Source organism: Siniperca chuatsi, linkage group LG4 (assembly GCF_020085105.1).
Source record: "Siniperca chuatsi isolate FFG_IHB_CAS linkage group LG4, ASM2008510v1, whole genome shotgun sequence".
In the NCBI taxonomy this organism is placed as follows: Eukaryota; Metazoa; Chordata; class Actinopteri; order Centrarchiformes; family Sinipercidae; genus Siniperca; species Siniperca chuatsi.
In genome coordinates, this window is record NC_058045.1 from 18390809 (window position 1) to 18415448 (window position 24640).

The 24640-nt window shown below is 40.6% G+C and overlaps 1 protein-coding gene across 2 annotated transcripts; it reads right to left on the bottom strand.

Moving 5' to 3' along the window:
* Positions 1-73: 73 nt before the first annotated feature.
* Positions 74-24219, bottom strand: si:ch211-236l14.4 (SITS-binding protein). Of its 2 annotated transcripts, none has more exons than XM_044194254.1 (11): positions 23864-24219; positions 23134-23578; positions 21383-21554; positions 11064-11271; positions 10681-10831; positions 8258-8455; positions 7527-7795; positions 7214-7350; positions 5644-5765; positions 3643-3822; positions 74-3461 (listed from the first exon to the last, which is right to left on the bottom strand). In XM_044194254.1, exons 1-11 carry the CDS (start codon positions 23866-23868, stop codon positions 3288-3290), a joined length of 2061 nt encoding a protein of 686 aa, XP_044050189.1. In that variant the 5' UTR covers positions 23869-24219; the 3' UTR covers positions 74-3287. The 2 variants fall into 2 exon arrangements, with proteins under 2 accessions (XP_044050189.1, XP_044050188.1); XM_044194253.1 differs by having other exon boundaries at positions 23134-23787; positions 23864-24217.
* Positions 24220-24640: the final 421 nt, after the last annotated feature.

Consider the following 24640-nt stretch of genomic DNA (forward strand, 5'->3'; position numbering starts at 1 on the left):
CACAGAGGAGCATGCACATGTGCAAGTAGACACAGACATGGATGCAACAAATACCACAAGTAAAAACAATTAATTCACATGATGAAATCTTCATTTATTTATTTTCCACATTTGCATATTTTTATTTAGGGTCATTCTGGGTGTTGGAGCCTATCCCACAATGCTTTGGTGGCAGGTAAGGAACCAGACTGACATGTGGCGTCCATCGGATGGATAATCAAACACACAAAGGCATTGAATACGAAGCGCCCAAAGAAAACCAACATGAACACAGAAAGAGCACACAAAATCAAGGACTGTGGAAAAAAGCAGTCCAGATGTTTTCTGAGATAGAGAGCTTAAACCTCGCCTTCCCCACTTGAAAGGTGGTCTTCCTACTTACTCATCCACCCTGAAGCCCCACTGTGTTCACTGCTAATATATAACATGAAGATGTCTTGAAATAAGCATGAACTAAATTACTTGAGGAAGTGAAGTAAGAAAATGTAAACTTTATTGCAACTTTGTCATTCTAAGTTCTCTGATTTACAGAAGAGAAAAAACACTTGTAATGGCACAGTCATCGTAATATGTACATTGCTGATACTGCAATAATCCAGACACTTGTGTTGTCCAGATTTAAGAGTGGCATATTAAGGCACATAGTTCGCTCGGTCTGTAGAGGGAAGGAATAACACATCAAAGCTTTTCCTGTAACTTGTACATGAACATACCACGGCATTCCATAAAGGCATTAGAACGGGAAAAGCGCTTCACACGAAGGGCTCGGTTAGGAAATCACAGTTTGTCCATTGTATATTTAGCTCTAGGAAAGATTAAGACGTCGATGTGTTCACAACATACTGCGTTGCACTAAGACATTTTGTGATTTTATAAGCTTCAGTAGACCTGAGTGTTGGAGTTGATACAGTAAACTTGTTTAGATCAAAGTTACACAGTTAATTTAGTGGTAAAGCATTCACTAAGTGATAAGGTTTCAGAGTTTGTATCATCACTGCTGGCCAGTTAAGATTGTCTTGTTAAGAACAAATCAATAAAGAAAAGCACTGCAAAAGAGCATTCTCAACTAATTAACTGTACATAGAGCAATGCATCATGGTGCAAAAGTGGTTACATGTCCCCATGGGCTAGTTTTGAATATAATTGCAAAAGAAAATCAGTTTCTCATAAAAAGAAAATCTTTTACACATAATTTGCTTAAAGCATTTAGTCAGGGTTAAAAAAAAAGTAATGCTACTGAACTAAAGGAAGAGATGGAAGTGGATGTGATTACAAGAACAGTCCAAAGGGTAAGCTAAGTGAAGGTACGCATGAGGGCAGAAATTGAATCACTCATCAGGGTTTATGTCAAGTGGCCACTGCACCTCTGTGACTTTAAACATCAGGTAATGCGTTCAACAATTTCTGATAAATCCAAGATGGCTGCAATAGACATTTCCTACATATGAGAGCATCGTATTTATGTATTCTGGGGTCTGAAGAGCTCTTTCCCTCATGTCGTCCTATTAGAGGAATAGTTTGACATTTTGGGAAACACACTTATTAGCTTTTTTGCAGAGACTTAGATGAGAGGAGTGATAACACTCTCATATCTGTAAATATAGAAAGTCTACATCCCGGAGACGGTTAGCTTAGCATAAAAACTGGAAACTGGGGGAAGTCACTGCTTCTAGCCAAGAAATAGTCCAGCACATAACCCCTTGTAAAACCACAATTCACCTTTTTTACACTGTTTTTTGTAAATAAACGAAATATAACCTGTTAAAGGTGGGGTATGCGATTCTAATCCAATACACGTCTTTTGGTCAAATTCAGCGAATATCTCCTCACGGTCTGCTAGCTGTCCGTGTGTGTGCTGAAATAAACTGTTTGTACACAGTTCTGAATCTGTAAATGGGAAAGAAACAAAGTGACTCGAACAGGGCCACACTATTCCAGCCATGATTTGTGTGTCAGGTAACATTAAATGACTTGTCCACGGACATTGAGCTTACTTTCCAGTTTGCCGAGACATGCTGTTGTTGTGATGTTAGCTATAGCAGCAGGAGAGTTGTGAGTATCGCTGTCTGAAGCTGGTTTGCTGGCTCTTTCTCCAGAATCACATATTCCACGTTTACTATGTGAGCTTCGGAGGTGCTGTTGATCAGATTTTGTTACTTTTGGACCAGGCTAGCTGTTTCCCCATATTTCCAGTCTTTACACTGTGCTAAGCTAACTGGCTGCTTGCAGTAGCTTAATATATGTATGTCCCAACATGTCTAACTATCTATTAAAAGTCTCCTTTCAACCTCTGTGGTGTCGTCAACAATTCTTTCTTTAGAACTTAATTTGGCACTCATGAAAGAGCATATCAACATAACATCAGACAGAGTTAGTAAAAAAATGAGCTGCTCATTTAAAAGCCCTTACTACAGCAGGTTAGTAAGAAGGTAAAATCTAAATTCAAATACAACCAGAGTTACAATTTCAGTGGCTTGGCCTCAAGTTCATCTGGCCTACAGTACTATGGGACATTCAGATGTGTCCAACCGAGTGGTATGTTGATAAGTTAAGTTTAACTACTCTAAGAATAAGTGCTAAGGGGTGATAGATTGTTGTGTCTGATGATGCAGTGAAAAACCATAACTTGAGGTACATTCATAAAACATCAGCCTGTTAGCCTGATGAGTTCAAGTAAAAGCCTTTCTGATTAGTGAGCGAGAAATACGGTACCTTGGTGCATCGGTCTCTGTATGAGGCTTTTTCTCTGAGCTAATTTCCTCCCAATAAGCATTTCCCCCGAAAAAGCACTTTCAAACAATTTCCTATGTCCTTCTATGTCTTCATTTGGTCTTCTTGAGAGATTCAGATTCTTTTTAAGCAAACAAAGGGCTTGCTTTGTTCGTCCTTATCAAGAGAGCCAGCAGCAACTAAAAATGTAAAGACTGTAGAAATGCAGTATGTAAACACACAGATTTCTCCGGAACTTACATACAAAAAAATGGCAGAACAGATCAAAAAGTCCGGAAACAAATCAGCCAAGAGGTAAAACCAAATAACATTTTAAAAAAGGAAGAAAAGAAATTGTCACAAAGGAAAAAGAAAAACACAAAACATTTTGAACTGTAAAGTGCAAGTATAAAAAAAAATCTTTCTACAAATCATCTCAAGACAGGGCCTTGAGACAGGGTCAATGGTCTTTAGTGGAAAAGTGCAAGTTGAGAACAGCACAAGTATTTTTTTTAAAGAATTTGATTCAAAACAGTAACAGGATAAGTCAGGTGACTTGGTGGATGAGTCATTGGGACTCAGCTTCTCCGCAAGAAAACGGCCACCTCCTCCAAGGGCACAGGGTATTCCTGTAGGAACGTCCCCCCATCGAACACCTGGGCATTCTGGCTGTCCTGCCACTGGAAGCCCCCATCAGGTAAATAAATATCCCTCTGCACCGCCCCCTTCTTCACCACTGGTGCCACCAGGACCTGGAAACACACATACACATCAGTTTGGTAAAACAAATTCAGATGTCAGAGAGATCGTACACTTAATTAGCAAGACATCAGGTTACAGCCAGGGGTTGATTCATGCACTATCGGATGCCAAGTATATCGGATGCTGACAGAGGAAACTCAATCCCTTCCCATCGGAACATCATTAAGTCACCTCGTCTCCAATGAGGAACTGGTCATCGATGGTGAAGGTCATGGGGTCACTGGGACTGAGCCACCACATCGGCCGGTAGATGGGGTTTCCCGTCATCTGCCACTCTTCTGCATACTTTTCTATCAGTGGGACCACATCCCTCTGGTGCTTTGCTATGTAGGTCCGAGTTAGGTTTAACACCTATGGAGAGAAGAACATAAACGTAATGTGGATTATAGTAAAAATAATTAGGAGTGCAATAATCTATTGTATTTTTGCATAATCCTGTATTTTCATAATTAGGAGGGGATCTTACATACAAGTTATCTCATTAAGACGTCTATTTAGAGTCATTGTCTGCCCTTTTGTGGAGTTTTATTTTCATTCAGAACCACTTATGTTAATATCCAACCAAATACATTTTCACGAAATCTGGAGCAACTGAGAAACTGAAAACAACAAAAAAAGCCCTTTCCTGGACCGAATCATCTGCCACAAGGACTTCAGGACAAGAATAATATTGACAATGAGGTCTGCAAAAGGCATTTGTGCCATCTCCACATACAGACATCAAGACAGAACTGACTGAGAAACTCAATGTTGACTTAGTAGTTTAACACTGTCCAAGTCTTTCTCCTGTCTCCCTCTGGCCAAACTATTTCAGCATTCCTGGAAGGGTCACATCCTCTTCAGTGTCCCATGACAAAAACAAAACTTGACCGCATCTATAAAAATTTTATTTTTATGAGTTGGGATTGAGAACATTTGTAGGAATGAGCTTGGAGTCACAGCCCGGGTTTGAGTGGATCTTTCTCTAATTGAGAAACCAGGCATGTGTGTGGGTTTGAGGTTTTACTGCTATTTGATTCCAGTGTGGTCGCTGCTGTGACCTGTCTATGACTGACTGAAGTATTACACATTCTGGAAATAAAGGTGCGCAATAAAGTACAATAAAACACCCATAAAAAAGACTAATTTATCATGTGTAATGCAGCAGTCATTTCTTCCCAGCCTCATTTCATCCAAGTTTATAAATGTAAGGCCATGCAAGAGACCAAAATGGAAAACATTGCTGCTGTCAAATGTCTAGCTGTCCAAAAGGCCTATTTTTATCTTTGTCACGCAACACAAGTCACAACCAATATATTCTGCTGCCTCAGTCCTCTCCTAGCAGAAAAAAAGCAGTTTCTCACTCCCACTTTGTCACACTTATCAGTTACTCATGGAAATTGTAATTGCCACAGTAAAGTATTTTTCCAAGACTTGTCCTCAAATTCATTATCATTCCTGCTGAAGTGACTCGAGAGTGAGAGTGAGCTGTAAATCTAGAGGAAGGATTGTAATTCAGAACAGATGGATTCTTAACCACAGGTGATGTCGGGAGGGGGCCAAGTAATCGCTCCTGTTGAGGAGAAAAATAGCCTTCACCCTCTTCAGAAGTAGCAATTGCTTTTCTGCTCAGGAACCTGAGCCTCGGTCCCGCATTGTCAAAAGTATCGATATCTGTCACCGGACTCTCTGAGTTTATAGATTTGTTTTCCTGCTGTGCACAGTGAACAGTACATTCCTGATTTCCAGTGGAGACGGACAAGGTTTAGTCCAGCCTCTCCTGTTTGAGTTTTGATAGACCAGGTCTCAGCAGACCTCATGCTCCTCTGCAAACACACCAGTGGGAACTTCTCAGCATAAGCAATCTTAACCACTCTGCAAGAAGGACGGATAATCTCCCACTCCCTTTTAGAACATCTAATTGGCAGCATTCACACGTCACTTCACTTGATCTCTCTACTGTAAATCTTGTTATCAAGCATTCTTATGATAATCTTGTTATCAAGTGAAAATATTGTTATCCAGCCTGGAAAGGAATGTGAACCTACTATGTTGTTGCTATTGTATTTACATCTAATGTGGATGACGCAGGTGTAATGACAGCCACCTCAGCCATGGGCGCAAGGGTGGGTCTATGTGAGGTACTCTGGAAGGTTTGTAATGTGTTTTTTTAATCAAATTCTAGTTGTATACCCGGTCCTCTCCGCAGACCCAGGGTGGTGTGTGGAAGCTGATGACAGGGAGAAAGGCTGTGATCTCCAGCCAACGAATGAACAACTCCTCATCTGTGACCAGGTCTCCAGACAGAGAGCCACCTGCAGGGAGAGAGAGAACATTAGTTGGACAGTTAAAAACCGGTACTGAATTCTTCCTATGGATTTTGAAATTGGTAGATTCAAAAATATCCAGGAGGAAAACATATGAGCTGGGTGATTTGGGAAAAGTGGGAAATACACTAGTCCCATTTTCAAATCAAATGGCAATCAGCAGCTTGCACTGTTTATATGTAGTGTACTTTGCGTTGAAAAGGAAAAAAAAGGAGGGAAAAAAGCGCAGTTTTGGTTTGGAGGTGAGTGAACTTTGTAAAACGAAGCGTACTTCAGGTTAGGTCAAGCTGTTTATTTACAGGTATGTCTCCCTCGGGCGACGCACAAGTGATATCATTGGTCGCCGATGTCAGTCGCAAATATCAAACATGTTTAAGAAAATCCTTATGAGACTGGATCTGAAGACTTCAGATTAAAATTTATATCACACCTGATATGATTTTTATCTGCTGACTGTCAAAATCAGCTGACCCAGACTGGAACAGTCCTGGTCCAACTTGGTCCAGTCAGTCGTCACACCCAAATCATAATCATAATCGTGTCCCCGCCCTCAGATGATTGAAGACTGCCAATTTTCCATGAAATGGCTCGACTAAACTTGAAAATAGTCTGGTGTTCAGATAATCGAAACTTTGAGTGGTTGTTTTAATATGGATGTATTTACATCATGTCACTTTCTTATAAGAGCCTAAAAAAGAAGGCAAGATGGACTATTTAATTAGTATTTATACTGATTTTTCCAGTACTAAAATAAATATACAGTACATGTTTTGTTAATGATTTATGAATGTATTGTAGACATGAAGGTCTGAAAATATGATTGTGAAAATTATTTCATTGTTTTTTTTAATTTATGGACTCTTTTGTTGTTTGAAAATGTATATGCAGAGTTCTGGATTTGGCTTGTATTCATTAATGGTGTTTTGTAAGCCCACGTGGGCTGGGCTTATATGACACAATAATAAAAACTTCATAAATTAATTAATTCATACATTGATAGAAGAAAATAGTGATTTAAGGAAATGAGAAAGTCGCAAGATTCTTGTACAATTATCACACCTACCAACAGTGTTGGATGGGATATACAAGCTTAAAATTAACAGTCTTTATGTTTCATGGGTTCTGAGTGCAATTATATCAGGTCATCTATTCTGTCTGTAGTACTGACAGCTCTCTGTTTTCTCCACTTCCAAGTAAATAGTTTTCTCACAGACACCAGCTGTTTGACTGCTGATCTGCCATCACAGGAATTTTGAGTATTACATGAATGCAGGAATTTGTGTGCCAAAAACCAGAAGATCAGATGAGTTCTTTGACCATTTTTTGTGAAACAGTGAAGAATTAAGCTCTTTTTTGTTTTCATGCATGGCCAAAATAGTAAGTAATATAATGTACTATTAGGGGTGGGAAAAGTGAGCCATAGACTGTGGTATTACCTACTGCATCAGGAATGAGGAAATTGTATCCCAGCAGAGTGTGGTGCAGTAGGGAGGGAATGATGCCCTTCAGGCCCATTGGGCTCCAGTCGGACTGCAAGGGGGTCATCCTCACAAACAGAGGCTTGTCGCTCGACCTGAGACAAAAATAGCATAATAATAAGCATAAGCTCGTTTTAAAAAGACAAGGAGACAGAAAGAGCAATCTCACAATATAAAATATCCCTCTCTACAAACAATGGCAGTTGGTATTGGGTAAAAACTACGGTTGATAGAGCATACAACCAAGATAAGATGCATAAGAGGGCGTTACCGTGTCCCTGCTGTCACAATGGTGGAGTCTCCTATCCTTGTGGCCAGGTCGGCCAGCAGGCTGATGTACTTGTCTCCACCGAGAGCCTGTGGTGGTCGCAGGGCTTGCTCCTCAAACAGATTCCCTTCGCCCCCCTCCAGCATGACATACTCCATCCCCAAATGGGCCTGCAGGGATTCCACTCTGTCCAGGAACCAGCTCACCGCTCCTGGGTTGGTGATGTTCAGCTTGACACAGAACTTTCCTTGCCACTGACTCATCACAGGGATCTGATGGATGGAAGTAACTGGATTTTGATCTGAGTTTATTTTACACTTCTATCATTTTGTATTTTGGTCATTAATTAGGAACCACAGTGCCTCTGCTGTTGCAATGATAGATTTTCTGGATTAGGCCATGCTCACACTACTCTGCTTTTGATCAAACTGCAACTAGTGATTGGAGACAGGCTGCAAGGCAGATGGAAAGTGTCCACTTTGGAAGAAGTTCTGTGTATGGTTTCTTAAAGAATAAAGAATAGAGTGTTCTTATAAGTTGAGGAAAGTTCAATGATTTAGGCATGGAAGATGTTTTCTGTGAGTGGACCAATCACAATGTAGAGGAAGTGAAGTTCCTTACTACAACAACCAGAATGAAATCAAAGAAACCTTGCGTAGAAGTTAGTATGCAGAGGACTGTGAACACAGCTAAGTGCTTTACGGCATCGCGAGTGTCCTCTACTCAGGTCTCACCAGCTGTCCCTGGGGGGCTGAGGGGAGACCGAGCCAGTAGGCCTCAGTGCCGTCCATGAGGGAGGTGTGGAACTGCGTGGTGCCCACGCCCAGGAAAGGGGACAGGGTGATGGAAATGTTAAGAAGCTTGACAAGTGGGAGGTCCCTGGTCAGTCTCTTGGACATCCCCCTTTTCCTGCTGTTGAGGTAGTCATGGTCCTGCAGAGAGACAAAGAGATACACTATGATAACTGCGTTAACAGAAAAGTCAACACCTTACATTAATAAGGCAACCTAATACCAGCATCATTTAGCAATAATTGAATCAATAACTGCCTACATTGCATCTAAATAATTTAACAGTATGATGCACTAATGGAACAATTCAAATGTATGACAAATAGCTTTTTACTTGACACAGTAATCTCTCCATGTGGGCGCATTGCTTTGCAAACTAGTAGCTCTGACAATATGGCCTGTCAGAACCATTTAACATATATCATAATCCTGTGAAATTTTTATGGTGAAGTCAAACTGTCAAACAGAGATTTCAGATTACATAACTGTGGAAAAATGCTTTTAAGAATACAAAGCTTGACCCCAGGAGGTGAACCTGCTGTGCTGAAGAAAGGGTAGATTAGCACATATTATGTAATTTCTTAGAAAGCTTTTTTACTGAATTTGAATTTGAATTCCACATAATTGTCAAAATACTAAAAACAGACACAAAGAAGAACAAAACATAGGCTAGCTTCTAGGCTTTTTTTAAAAACAAGGTTTATGAAAAGCTGCATTATTTAGTGTCTCAGGAATAAGTTTAGAGACATGACAAATGTATTAATAACCTGAATTTTCCAAGTCTTTCCAAACTAATACGGAAACTGGAAAAGAAAGGTCTTGGTGAGAGTGATAATTTATGAATACTTGTAAAACTGGAGTGAAAGAGAAGCTTAGTTTTTACAGAGGATCATTGTTGCCAGTCACACTTCTGTAGAGCCTTACACTTCACAGACAACTTCAAGTTCCATAAGTTTCCAAGCAGCACTGTACACTTGGCTGATTCTTTATGGCAGTTATGAAGTTGAACTGGGCTGTAGAGCCAACAAAGCTGGTGTTTAATATCTTTGATGTACCAGATTGTGGGTGAAGGAAACTCATGGCATCCATCAACTGTCATATGTTATTCCTCCCATTTTCTTCCCCTCTTTTTACACCTTCTGACCCAGTAATAGGAATGTACTGTAAGCATTGTGTGTGTGTATATAATGAGATGCCTCTCTGCTGGACAGAAACTCCTCTGCCTCCTCTTCTGTTTCATGGTCCAGGTCAGATCACAGCATCATGGTGGTGTCAGGATCACCTACTCAAGTTAGTCTTGGCTGAAATCCCTTCTAATCTCAACACATCCAATTCTACATTCAGAGCAACCTGAGATCAGTTCAGAGCGTCTCTGTTTGCCTTCTCTCAACTATACAACAATATTTGTGTTATAATGGAATATCACTATTGACTTAGATCCACTTGACTGTGGTCCTGGTGGGCTTGTTTCCAGGCAGTTCCCAACAACATTCAAGGAAAAAAACTGGATGAATGTGAAACAATAATAAACATCGACATACAAAGACTAGAAGAATATCACCTGCCCAAATATGGACCAAATCATAGCAAATAAGTTTAGAATACCTGAAACATATTAGGTGAGCATGATATATCGCATTTACAAGCTTTAAGACGCAATTCAAAAAGTGTCCTGTGGGTAGTGTGGTCTGCACTCACAAAAATAACATTTTCAACATGAAGGCAAAGCCCTAAACCATCTTTTTTCTACGTTGTGACATTTCAATGAACCTGTCCTCCCTCCTTCGCTCCCCGCCTGTCTCCAGCGCTCTGGAGATCCACTTAAGAAAACTCTTTTATCTCTGTCTCTAACCAGTTTTGAGCCTCTGACCAATGAACCCTCAGCAACCTCACAGCCCAGATGGTTGAAGAGGAGGATTACGAAAGTCTGCAGCTACAGGGCACAAGAATTGGATGAATGAAGTGAAGATGAATAAAAGAATGCTTGTACCAAAAGACATATGTATAGTAGTAGGCTACTGCACTATATATACTGCACTGTTAGCAAAAGAGACCATTTTTGATTTGTTCAAAAATGTGTAATGGTTTATGGATGGATTCTTTTCAGATTTTTGCCCTTTGATTCAGTGGAGACACTGTTTTATAGGAAGTAAAAGATGAGATGCTACATAGTTACAACCTTAGAGATACTTTATTTTTTTTTGCTTCAATCTAACATAAAACTATGATTCTTTGGCTCTTCCTCTTTGAGGTTTAACCAAGTGAGATTTTTTGTGCCTCCAGTGCAGGTCTGCCTTTGAAAAATCCTGCAAAAGAATTCAAGGCTGGTGGTAAAGGCAGAACGGTAGGCGGTGAGGAACATATACCATATCAGAGAGGAGGGTGGTGGAATGTTCATTGAGGCTGATGACTCCCTCCCCCAGCTGGTGTCTCCTCAGACGATTGGAGAAGGTCCTCAGCTCCCTCTCCACCTTCGGCCCTGAATCCATGTTGGCGAGCAGCTTCCAGAATGGCAGCCTATAGGACACACAGAGGGATCATACAGAACCTGCTTCTCTAAGGAACCTGGATGGATTTTAGTTTATGACTCCCTAAACACCCACAAAGTTTCAGTCAGTGCTCACTGGACCCACAGATGCACTACTGTTTGACTTATTGGTATTATGACAACCCCAGAATTCCCCTTCTGACAAGTAAATGAGGCAAGGAAATCCTCATCTCCACTAATCTTCATCTAAACTGAACTAACCACAGTGCTTTCATGTTGGGCAGCTCCCTGCTGTGTTGGGAGAGTTGTTGCACTGCTTCCTGGTGAGCAGCTTTCATGTTGTGGGCCACACACACAGTGTACTGTAGAGGGAGACGCTCCATACTGGGCAGTGACTGCAGGCAGAACTGCTGTCTGCTGTCCACCCCCAGCTGCAGGGGAATATCTGGAGACACAAGCACAGCAACACCTGCGTGGTAGGAAGCAGACGGCAGAGGGTACAGGATTAGTTTGCTACATCATGCTTGGCAGAAATTCATAATTGTTGCTTCAGAGAATAAACAGATAATGTTTCACTTCAAACGGATATAAGGTGGGCCTTGATGCAAAGCAATAAAAAGTAGTGAAAGTATGGGACAGTCCAGTACAGAATCCTCTTATATGACATAGTGTGCAAGTGTTACTGAGACCAGGATGAGTGTGACGGATGGAGTGTTGTGGGAGGCTGAGTGTGGGCTGTGTCAGCTGATATTGCTCCACTCAGATGTGAGAAAAACAACCCCTAGAATGAGATATAGCAGTATGCGGTTAGATGACTTTACCCTGGGACTGCTGGCAACTTCTTAGTAGGCAGGTTACATTACACCCCAATGGGAGAAGGGTTAGGTAACCGGGACATATATCGAAAGTCACATTGGTATTGGAGATGAATATCTGTTTTCATTCATCTTTTTCCTCAGAACATTAAATAAACACCATCAACTACATCACTACATCTCCTGTTCTCTCTCTGTGACAAAACCAGCATGGAAGAACTAAGAACACCTGTGATTAAATTAGTCAACTTTAGCCTTCTAAAAATCTTTATTATACAGTATGTATATACAGCCTTTCAGAGGCCGTGTGAAATGATAAGATTATGCAAAGCAGATAATTGTGTCTGCAGATGTAGCTGCCCTGCAAGGAATGCCTCGTCCCTCTCAGGTTACCCCTACCCCTATCCTCACCACTTCTCACCCTCCTAACTCCCACCTTCTCCCTCCCAGCTTTAACTACGTTCTGCTCTGCTCTGCTGTGGATCTGTCCCATCTCAGGTCAGATGAACTCAGCCCATATCGATCAGAGCCTTCAGCACAGAGTCCGACCCTCACTCCAGTTTTTGCACAATCTAGTCAAAGTAGCCAAACTGGGATTTGGGATTTGGAGCTGATCAATGAACAGATTATGGTGTGAGACCTGTTTCCTAAGCAGGCAGACAGTCTGAGAACCAGGGCTGAGAGCTTGGCTCACTTCAGCCACCCTCTCTAGTTTCAATGGGCTTACTGTTCTCACGCAGGCAGGGACCAGGAGCAGGCAGGATACTCATGTACCGGTTTCTAATCAGATTAATAGTTTCAGAGATCAGTATTCAAGTACTGCATAAAGCCTGGTGAAGAGCCTTCAACCTCTGGGTAATTCTCACATGTTCGCAACGGATAATGTCAAAGAGATACTGGTAACTCCTCAGCTGCCTCTCACAAGGTATTAGGTCACCACCCAACTGCTTGTTACAGATTCATAATGGCAGATAAATGTAGATTTTTGCTAGAAACGGTGTAATATATTTAAACCACATGGGATAAAACGGCTTAAATTAATTTTTAATAAAGGTGCCATGAAACTGTGCATGTCAATACTGTACATATAAAGTGGCATAGAAAGTGGGGAAGAGGAGAAAATGTTATAGTTTTATGGAAGGATGGAAGTGGAATGTAGGCAGTGGAAGTAGAGGCGACCAGAGTACACCAGACACCGAGCAGCCTTGTAGAATGATGTGCAGATGCAGCTGGCTGCAAACAGTGTGTTTTACTAAAGTGCACACGGGGTGGAAAGTGGAGTTTAAGTTTGCAAGCATGACTTCTTGAGTCATTTTTAATTTTTATGGGAAATGACCCTGCAGGGCCTCAAAAGAGAAATGAGACAATCCGGTCAAAAACAACTATACCTTTTGTTCATCCTGTCTTCTATGTTTATACAGTTCGACTCAAAGCACTTTGCATGTACAGGTATGCATTTTTAGTATGGGGGAAGTCCTGATGGAAAATGAACTTCTAAATCTGGTTATATAAGCGCAGAGCTCTGTAAAGACACAGACACACATCTTTGACTGAAAAAGAGTATCGCTAGATGCATATACCAGATGGGAGCAGGAATCAATAAGTGTTATTTAAAGAAAGTGAAGCAGGTTTGAGGCCTTGAGTTACAGCCAAAGTGGGGTGCCCAGGAGTTAAAGGGGAAGCAAGGGGGGACCCTATTTTTAGAACAATTCCTTAAACACTCCAAGCTTCCCCTGAAATATTTTCCACTAGCTCTCAAAAGCAAAATTATATGCCTGACCGACCGTATCCGCTCACCTTCAAAGCAGCACGGCAGACAGGCAAAGGTAAAAATGAATGAAGTTTATTGGGCAGATTTGAATGATTTGACATGCACATGCCTCAATTTTACAGCTATTGAGTGAACGCACAAATCAAGCAACCTTGGATCGCCTCTTCACACATGTGAATATACATGCATTCTCACACACATTCACACACACTTTCTTTAATGAGAAACTGTAGACTTCCAAGAAAAACAGAGCGGGACTTATAGGACCGTAAAGGCTCTACACTTCCTCTCGCTCAGTCTGAGCTGAACGTTTGGAGGTGGTCGTGGAGGTGACCCCATGCACCTTCTGATGGGTCAGGGAGGTTTTAATGTGGCGTCTAGGCCCTCGCAGAGTGGCTGGTCTGGAGGAAAACGCTGCCGCCTGACTCCTTGCTGCTGTGGACCAGATGGGCTGCACTCTTTTACCTGTCATATTTATACTGTTATTTATGACACCTGTGCACACTTACAGACCTGCCTGGGGTTATGAAAGGTGCAGTCAAACACTAACTATGTGTGTGCCTGTGTGCATGCAAGTGTGTGTGTGTGTGTTCAGGCATGCATTTCCTTAACAATGGAAACTTAGTTTCTGTGCCCAACCTCAAGAAATTGATGGCCACAAAACTTGGAGCTTGCCATGGTAGTAAATTTCCAATTCCACTTATTGAAAAAATAATGAAACACTAAAGAGACTTTCTCTGCTCTATTCCAACTATCAATCAGTTTTATTGTCTCAAGTGTGAGACGCTGTGTTCTGTACAAATTTCCGAAGTAAAAATGAGTCCTTCTGACTATCAATAGATCAGACAAGTAATATAAATAATGTAATATAAAATTATTTTCCTTTTCTTTCAGTCTCAGCTGGTGAAGTTAGCATAGCCTACTGTAGCCTACAGTAGCTCAGTGCAAATGTTTTCAGACAAATTAATTGCTAGATTTTGGTTTATTTCATATAAAGAAATGCTTGCATTTGTAAAAAGTAGTTCAGTATTTAAGGAAGGAAACAGAACTGACCTGAGCAACCACAGACTGATTACGTGTTGTGCTTATGTTTTATATTACATGAGTGGACAGAAGCTGTTGTATCAAGCCTCCATTTAAAAAGTCTCTACTGTCTGCTGCTTCTTGTCCTTATGGAAACTATTAGGTAGGAGATTGACAGTGGAAAGTTTTGTGGGATGATTTTCATACAGTAGCCCTCTCATACAGGAGATGACAACTTGCCTTTAACAACGCTTCAGTTGGCTAAGTGAGTCATTGTTAAAGTGTTTCACCTCTTACTTGTCCGGGAGAGTCAAGGTTTCAGGGCAGCTGCCCAGGGACCTCCTGGTGACCTATTGAGTAACACAGGGGTGTGTTTTGGGCCAGCTTCCCTTTCACATGCAAGCTGAATATTTCAAGCATTTATTTCAGTGATCTTAGATTGGCATACAGACAAAGAAAATGCTAAAGCTATTCAGACCCCCCCATCCCCCACAGCTAGAAGACACACAAGATTTCAACCTTTGTTGTCCGTTATTATTTGGTACTAAACCTCTCTTAAGCAAGTCGTCTAAATTAGATGTTAGGATAAAGTGTTGGTACAGTCTACCACCCCTCAACTTGCATTTAAGCAGCCTAGAAATGAAAATGTTTTTTGTCTTTTGACAAAACAGTCCTATTACTAGCTTTTTCTGGAGCTTTCAGCATCTCATTGTCTTCATCAGTGGATGGCCATCTGTGACTGGACAAGCTAGTATGTGAACCTTGAGTTGAGACCCCCAAATAAATAAAGTAACAGCTAAACTGATGCATTTTTAAAACTTCTTTCCTGCGGATGTTTTGTTGAGTAACACTCAAAGTTTGACTAATATTCTGTGTGTGGTTATCTTACTTTCTTTGCTATTGCTCATCATCATGAAGCACCATAATGGAAATACAATTTTTCTTACTGTTCTCATCCTTGTCATTATGAGGTTCTTTTGTATCAAATAAAGCTGATTAAGTATCATTATCTGAAAGAAAAAAGTCAAAATCCAAGATGGTTACATAACTTTTATCCCTATCTGTCTGTTGTGCTTGGCTGGTTCCCTCCAAGAAAAGTAATGAGCCTTTCTTTGGATCCCACATGGAAAGATTGAGTCAGAGATATAAATTAACAAAATGGAGTGGGAGATAGTGAGCCGAAGGGGAGAAAAAAATTATACTAAAACAAATGATGGAGAGACCAGAGACATAAAAGGAGAGAGAAAGAGGTAATGTGTATCTACATTTGTACATATATGTGTGCATATATGTGTGTAGGGGACGGTCTAATACTTTAAGGAGTTGCGAAGTTGTCAAGGAGTTGCGAAGGAGAAGGAGTTGTCAAGTCCTGTGAGTCCTGCAGAAATGATATCTGATTCTAATCTCTGATGCTTACTTCATAAATGTTATTATGGAAGCAGATATGAAGAGACAGTAGATAAATTACTTTTATTGGATTCAGAGTGCAAGAGAGCTACGTGATGTCAAAGTTAGAGCTATCACATGGTCACTTATTACAACAGCCTGAAAACAAATAGGACGTCTCGAAGCCCTTATTTGTAATGATGAGTGGGGGAAACTTTGATGAGAGCCAAGTTATCTGTCTGATGTAAACATACAGTATCTGCCTGTGGACTTTGAAAGAATGAGGCCCTCTGAGGATGAATAATGCTCATATTAAAAGAATGACAGAATTTTTCCACTCTCTTATTTTTTACCCTCAAATATAAAACTATATTTGAGGGTAAAAAAGCAAATATGCTGCTCATTGTGTGCTAATATCCCAAATAGGATGATACAGAATCTAAACATTCAAACCAATGCAATCATATATATATATATATATATATGTGTGTGTGTGTGTGTGTGTGTGTGGATAAATTACATGGATACAAATAAATTCTATTGTTTTTCTGTAATGTAGGGTTATTTTACCTCTGATTTCAAATAAACATTTAAACTATTTAGTTATTTCTAATCCTTGCATTGAAAAAAATCTCTTTCCTTTTTATTCAGTAATGGCAGCAATGTTCTAATTCCCCTATTGCCAATTTGTTATTATCATGTTTCACATAATAATGACAAAGGTGTGACTAAATTGTTGGCATGGCGATAAGCTCTGAAATGTAACTGACCATCACTTAGCTGCTGAAGGTTTTGAAATGTAAAACTGCCATCACTTCTATTTCTACAGATAAACCTGCTTTAGCATTCAAAACACTGACAGCTGTGTTCCAAAAATATTTGGCCTGAACAGAACTGTATTCATGCAGGCTACAGCACAGGGATTTTAGCTATTTACTATAAAATAGTTATGAAGTAGCCAGAACTAAAGCTCAAATTGACACTGTAAATATGCCGTTATATAGTACACCAATAAACAACAAAGTCTTTGTGAATTTAAATAACAAATAGATTGTAGCTGTGATTTAATGAAGGAAATCAGAAATACATTATCGAGAAAATGTCGATCATATATAGATTAAATAATTTAAATATCTTTATTTGATGTAGGACAATTTTATTTCAAATATTGACCTTCAATGGACACTGTAGAGCAAAAATGAAGGCATGTGTGTATTATCAAAATTAACTGTTGGTGCATCTTCAGTTTGTCTCGTTTATTATTTTAGGACATGGACATAGAGACAGAGTTCCTGTCAATTACTGTACATAAGCATGTCCCTTCAGTATTGTATCGAACCAATTGGCAGCACCTGATTACTGTCATGTGATCTGACCATGTGCAGTAATTATTTTCAAAAGTATAGGAATCTGCACGTCGGCAGTTTATTCAACACTATTTCTCCTTACATTTGCTCACTAAAAGCCCATGTAAATTGTATCCTTAAGACCTCCAGTTGCGTAAATGTAGGAATAAGGCCTTAAAGCTTCTCCCTGAGAGTCCTTTCTTATGTTTTTAATGCAGGATGTGGCTTCAGTAATATCTAATCTGTTCTTAGTAGCCCAGTTGTTTTTGTATGGATAAAGACAGGTGGGGCTATGACAAGTTCCTCCAGTTGGCAACACTCTTAAATGTCACTCCACCGCACAGTTGCATATATCTTCTCTCCTGTTGCTCTGCTTCACTTTTCTACTTCCTCTTTACTTTGCTACTCTTTATTCTCTCTTCTTGATTCTATATAATATCAACTATTACTGTACTGGTTGCAGTCATTTTGTTGCTCTGTCGCTCTGTTTCAGTCTGTCTGTCGTGCTCTTTAACCGTCCCCAGGGGTCCTCTTATGACCTTAACGTCAATCACAGCTCCATATTCCCTATCACATTTATAATGTGCTCCTATGACTAATTAGAGTCAGTGCAGACAGGTCCCATGCACACACAACACCTCACATGTACAACAAAAATATCACTGGTCAGTGGGCTCACGCAGCTGTGATATTACGCTAAATCTGAAGTATGTTTGTTTTCTAGAGTGCAGAATCAGGAAAAAAGGCTTTATGCCGAAACCCAGATTTGTCACTCCATTATTATAAATAAAATTCACCAAAATTACACTCTTTTTCTCTTTTTATTACCACTGGAGTGCTGCCTTCCATGAATCTGTTTTGAGGAAAACAAACATACTGCAGTTCTTTTTTCCCCTGACTGAAACTCAGTGCACCAGCTTTCTCATATGAACTCAACTCATCAGAGTAAAATGGTGAGTTCTGTGGGAGCATCACAATACATTTTTGGACCCCATTGGTGCACAGTCAAGTGCATTGAGAGAATAAAATTATAGTATATAGTATAGTTGCTGTGTTTTCTGTGCAGTTTTACTTGGAAATACAAAAATTAACACAAAAAATGGTTATTAATTACATTGAGTCTACCTAAAAAAATATTCATTTTTCATTTTTGTCTTTATTTTACATGCTGTAAGTGATTTTTACTTCTGCATTCAATTAGATTTGGTTGGTTTATGTGCAAAAATAATAACATTTCGCTGCCAAAACTAGGAACAAATCAATAATCTGATTAAGCTTTCACACAGTTGCATAAACACACAGTTCCCCATAATGATCCCATTTACTATCCACACATGAATGTGGATTTTTTTCTCCATAAAAGCTTCTATAATTGTTTCCTGTCCCACCATTATTAACCACAACAATAACACAGTTATGACCATACCACATCGTGCTGTTTATCGCATCTGCAGTCATCTATTGCAATTTAAAATGTGACCCTTCAGGTTTTACTTTTGTCATAGCTGTTGGAAAGAAGAAGATGGCAAATGCAGCTGTTGCATTCTTATATTCTGATGTTTTTGTATGAAGGTAAAGAGAAATAATGGTGGCCCTGAGGTCATTTTGTTATGTAGAGAGGAGAGATAAGTTTCATTGTGTTTCAACTTTTCATGGAAGTCAATGTCCAGTGCTTCTGCAAGCTCTCACTGTCGGGAAACTTTGCATAATAATGAACCATAACCAACCAGTCTGATGTGCACAAGAGCACAGATGCTTGTATGGTTATTTTGCAGGTGCCTGGCACTGCTTATACAGGATTTAATCAATACTTTATTGAAGGTAACCAGTGGATCTGATGTGCGTAGTTGCAGTGCACAAAAAAGAGACTGCAAATAGAACATATAACTACCCCTGAAATGAGGGGATCAGTCAAGGTCCTCATACAGGATGCAAACTGTTGTGGAGTCAGTAATAACCAGACAGTAGTTATTACTCTGCCATACTGGCATTTTACTGCCATAACTGAATTTGAACTGTATTCTTGTTCTACATCCAGATGTGTCTACAGCTTAAAAAAATAATGAAACAGACAAGCAAACAGTTACATACAGTATATGAAAACTGTCCGAGTGTGAAAGGTGGGTATGCCTTTTGCCATGTGCAGTGGTCTGAGGAGGTTGGCAGACAAGCAGCATTGGTGTCAGTCTTAATGTAACACCAAAACATCAGTGCATCACTGGATTGGCCGTGACACTCTTAATGATCATGTTGAGGAGGAAAATCCCTCATTGCAGTTCAAGAAAATATCACTTTGCTACCTACAACATGGAACCCTACAAGTCTGATGGCTAAACCCTTTCTTAGTGGTGTAATATAAAGTACATAGTTAAGCATATGCAGGTGATATAAATGAGGCAAACACATGAACATTAGCTTCAGGCTCGGTGGGACAGAGCACAGGGAAAGTAATGAAAGGATCTGATGAATCCATGTTGAGAGTTTCATGTTATCTGATTGTTACCATGTGCACCTTGTTGTTAGGTCTCTTTAATTTTTTAACTCATGAGCTTGGAGAATGAGAGCCAATGCACATCTGCCTTGTCCAACTTCATCAAAATAGTGTACCAATAATAACTTACGCTCATCCTAAATAGGAATGCAGCCAAGAACCCTCTGAGGCAAATGTGCACATTGTGAAAATCTAAGAGCCAAACAAAAACATCCTTGAACTTTAAAGCAAGATATCATGTTAAATATACCTTTAATGCCCCAATAGGCATCGCTGTCATTGCTGAGCATCAGTTTGCTATGTGTGGGGCTTTGTACAGTATGTGTCTGTGAGTGGTTGCTTGGCAATGTTCAAACAGTTGTTCTCATTGGGATCTCATCTCATCTGTGTGTTTTTTTTCTCTGTGCAAAGCTAAACAGAGAAACAAAGTGTTACAGGGTCCTGGTAATTACTGCCGTCCTCTCACAAGGTGGAAAAGGGATTTAAGTCATGTGACTCTCTTGTTAAGCCTGCCACTGTGTTACATAACTTCCCAAAATGTGTATGGGTGTATGTGCGTGTGCATGTGTGCATTTGTTTCTGTCAGTAGCCTATGTGAATGGATGTGTGTGAGACTCATGTCATTGGCTGATGTCACACCCATTACCCTGATGTAGACGCTGGTTGGCACTTTAACTTTGTAGCTACTCAATACACACATGTGTACACAAACACACACATGCACAGGACACAAGTATACGCTGAAAGAAGCACATGTTGCAATGTGCATGTATGTAAAATGAGATTTTTCAATTCCTTGCATTTCTGCTTGCGATGTTGCCATTGTGATTGTAAAAATAATACCATTTTAACATAAAATCATTCAAGGATAAAGATTGGTTAGTTTGAGCAGCAGCTCAGTAAGCTCCACACAAAGACAACTTGAGAGCAAAGTCCCCGAGGTTAATGCTATATCCGCTACCACACAAACACATGTACACACACACACACACACACACACACACACACACACACACACACACACACACACACACACACACACACCACACATTCCTCATCAGTCACATTAACCATTCACATCCGCCAGTGGTCCCTGCCTCCCCCCTTTGCCCCCAGGATAAAATCTAACACCCCCAAAATAACCTGGTGAGTTATAAGAGTCAGCAGGGCCCTCATCCAACCTGCCCTGTTAATAGAAACAAAAGGCAATTACCCCGGTATCCCTAAGAGTTAATTTAAGATGCTAAAGGTGTTTTGCTTCCCTTTGTAGTCTAATCTCTAAATTAATAAACCGAGATGCCACAGACAGCATTGTGTTACACTCTATTTGTGGGACAGCCATTCTATCCAGTCAGTAGTGTGTGTTTGGGGACACTGGTTCTAGAGGTGGATTGGACCATTTTCCTCAGATCAAACACAAACAAACACGTGCATGAGGAGGGGGTGGTAAAAAAACACACAACAACATCGACAGGGCTTCCCTCACACCCTGGGATTCACGCCACATATTGTATACCCGCTGATGTGGGGTCAGATTTCCCGAGCCCTTGTGCTAACCCTGCCCCGATGGCGAGTGTGGAAAGACAGATGACCCTGTGTCATTTTAAAGATTTGAAAAGGTCTTTCTTATTGGAACAGACCTATAGGTGTAAAGAAGAACTACGACTCCACTTTTGCTGATGAGATAGTCTCCAGTAACAGTAAATCTCAGTTGATACAAATGATTAATTCCAACAATGACCTCTCACCTGATGAGCCCAGGAAGTAGCGTTCCAGGGCAGAGCCGAAGCCAGAGGGATTGTCCTTAAGATCACTCACAACGAAGGGCTGCGTGGTGGCATTCTGATCGTTGATTGGCCAGGTCTGACCCCGGACACTGGCGCCGCCGTACCAGGACACGTTGGTCATGGAGAAGCAGTCCTGAAAGGATGAACACACACATGCAACAACACACAAAAGCAAACAGTGTGTGAAAAAAATACACATAAGGAAAGGAAAGAGGTTGACTTATGAAGACCATCATGAGACTGAAAGAGCAACTAAACATATGAAATTGATGCTGACTGGGAAAAGGAAATATACAAAGGAAATGTAAAAAACTGAGTGGTAGGGTTGAGAATTAAAAGACAGATTCATTTGTTAGTTTGTTTTTTTTTTACAGTTGGCACCCTCAAACACATCAACACCCTAAAACAACACCAACATCTAGTGAATATATTTTAAAAAGTTTATAAAAGCACTCAAATGCTTTAAGCAGACTTAAAAGTAAATGATGAATGTAAATTGCAGTTATGAGTGGGTATAAGGTGAATTTGACTTTAATGTCAGAGTATGGATGAATCTAATCTTTGACATTCAGTGCAAGTTACTGTTACTTCAGTGCAGAAATGCAGGGCACAAAAAGGTATGTGATGGCTGGTAGCCTACATGAGGCTGTCAGAAAGAATGAGGGATTGAATGACAGAGTATTTTCGAAGAGAAAGCTTGCCCCCCCTCAAAGCGTCTTTACGCATGGGGTTAGGACAAATGCGCAATTGCTCATGCTCATTTATTTCATGTCAGCAAATCCGGGCTCTGTTAAGGAGTTTCAAAACAGGTGCCAAGTGATCACCTAAGAGGCACCGGGCAGGATTTTGGAAATTAGAAAAAATGAAGGCGACTTTAGTTTGGAAAGATTTTCTGTGAGCAGTCACGCCACATGACAGGGAGTTATGGCGAGGAATGTTCCAGTGGGGACAGATTAACCTAACCAAACATCCCAATAGTTAAATGCCTTTGATAATTAAGCTGGGGGGAAAGTACAGTAAGTACTGTGCATGTAAAAAAAACCTAAGAACTGTGACAAAGCACATTTAACACGAAATATATTCCGCTCAGTACAGTTAAATCGAAGGCTGAAAAAAGGGAAAGGATGAGGGAATCACGCAAACTAATTTCTTTTGTTTATAACATCATGCCAACTCAAATGAAGTTAAATTTCATTACATTTGATAAAATTTCAAAACAACAAAATGAAATCATTAAAATTACATTAAAATCAAACACACTGCTGTATTTTTTATCTGAATCATATGAGCCAATTGAATTATACACATAGCCTGCTGCCAAAATGCCTGCTTTTGAGAGACTTATTTAATTTCCATTTGAAAAAGATAATTCCACTTGTTTTAAATGCAGTCTCTTGTGATTTAACAATTTTATATATGGTGGTGGTTCAGGTAAATTTAGGTAGGTCACCAATATAAAACAAACACTTTGTCAGCAAAATGTCTTGTAACGGATTTATATGAGAAAGGCGCTTGTTATTGTGTTTTCAGATTTTAAATGTGACTAGGGGCCTTCATTGTGTTTTAGATTGTGCACCAATATCACAACAGCCATGCACAATCACATACCAATTAGCATCGAGTACAACTGCGTTTTGCACATCACATTTTGCGTAAAATGTGTTTTGTGCGGTGCGGATTGACTATTGAGTGCACACTCAGAGAAACCCTACCTTCAGTTCCACATGACAGTGCACCGGCACCCAAGTCATACTGTAGCACTCCGTCTCCTCATTCACCTCCAGCGAGATCTTCACCTCGGCCACCGAGTCCCACGTATAGCAGAACTCCGTTTTATTCAGCCAGCACAGGTTTCTCACGAAGGGAACCTCGATGTCGGGGTTCCCCACGTTCCCGACGTCTATCTCCACATAGGTCTTGTCCTCCATCAGAGTTTGTATAACCAGCGAGTGGGTTCTTCTTTCCCAGATCAGTCCGCTAAAAGTCCCCCTGAGGATCCAGTTCTTGTTGGGCTGGTCCACCACTTGCCAGTATATGATCCCGATGGTCATGACAAAGAAGACGGCCACCCCGAGACAGGCTATAGCTCCTTTCCAGGTCTCGTTCATCTCCTTCAATCCCGTGTCCCATGTTACCTCTGGAATGGGGCTAGGGTTCCTATTTCGAGCGTGGGGCATTGTTGTTTTTGAGATCAGCAAAGAATCAAACACAAAAAATGCTGCAGAACTCTCTGTGCGTCAAAAATCTCTGTTGCTTCATCAGGTCATGGTGTTTTCAGTGAGGCTACAGGGTAAACCAGCCTACTCTTTATCTTTACACCGTTTACACTGTTTGTTTTTTTGCGCAATTGTGCCAGCAACAGAGACCTGTCATGTGAAGAAAGCTGTGAGAAAAAAAATCCCAGCGAGGAAATGAAACAGTATGAATGAATAATTGACTTACCGCATACTGCTGCTGCTTTAAAAGAGTTGGATTTGTAAATTGCATTGGCTGCAGTGAGCTCGTGAGCAGCCCCAATCCGGGTTTGACAGCAATGCCTACGAATAGCTCCTAAGACGCTGTCTTGCTTGCCCTGCACTTTCTGACGTAACGCAGGGTTGTTTCTTCAGAGGAAAGGTAGAGAGAAGGAAATGGGGGATCAGGAGGGTTTGGCTGAGTCTTGGAGCTGCACGCCGGGGCGAGGAGGCCACGGACAGCCTGGAAGGGAGGGACCCCCACACGTGCTCGCAAACTCTCCATGCGCTCTCCGTGCGTAAAGACTGTGGAGACTTGCCATCCGGTGGTTTAGTAGACGGTCAGACGCGTCAATCGGGCATGGCAAGGCCGGGACATTTGCCTTATCCAAATTTGATCTTGCGGTGTTTAACATTTTAATGGAGAGCAAAGAGTGGTATCTGAAATTGATTTCGAAACCACAAGTACAACGATCTAAACAGTGGGAAATTAAAGAGCAGTGCTGTCTTCATGCTTTGTGCGTTTGCGTTGAGTTTAAATGTTTACATCTAACAGGTTATTAATCAAATTGAGAGGTTAATAATGTTTTTTTAGCACGTGTCCCAGGAATTAGGCGAAATGAGTTGGTGTTGAAGATTTGGTTTGGATCCAGGGACTTATTAGCATGTAGAGGTTTATCTGGTTTTGGACAGTTTGTATTGATAGTATTGCTTAGTTTGCAAAGCCAGATGAACTACCTGTCTCAAATCAGGCTGCAGGGCCAGT

What these genes read in the sequence shown, in the direction of transcription:
- si:ch211-236l14.4 (XM_044194253.1), bottom strand. Translation starts at nt 23,598, where the DNA reads ATGCCCCACGCTCGAAATAGGAACCCTAGCCCCATTCCAGAGGTAACA. An exon ending in CAGCCCCCCAGGGACAGCTG is followed by an intron (nt 7,796 to 8,257) that starts GTGAGACCTGAG and finishes TCCATCCATCAG; the next exon opens with ATCCCTGTGATGAGTCAGTG. An exon ending in ATTGTGACAGCAGGGACACG is followed by an intron (nt 7,351 to 7,526) that starts GTAACGCCCTCT and finishes TTTTTGTCTCAG; the next exon opens with GTCGAGCGACAAGCCTCTGT.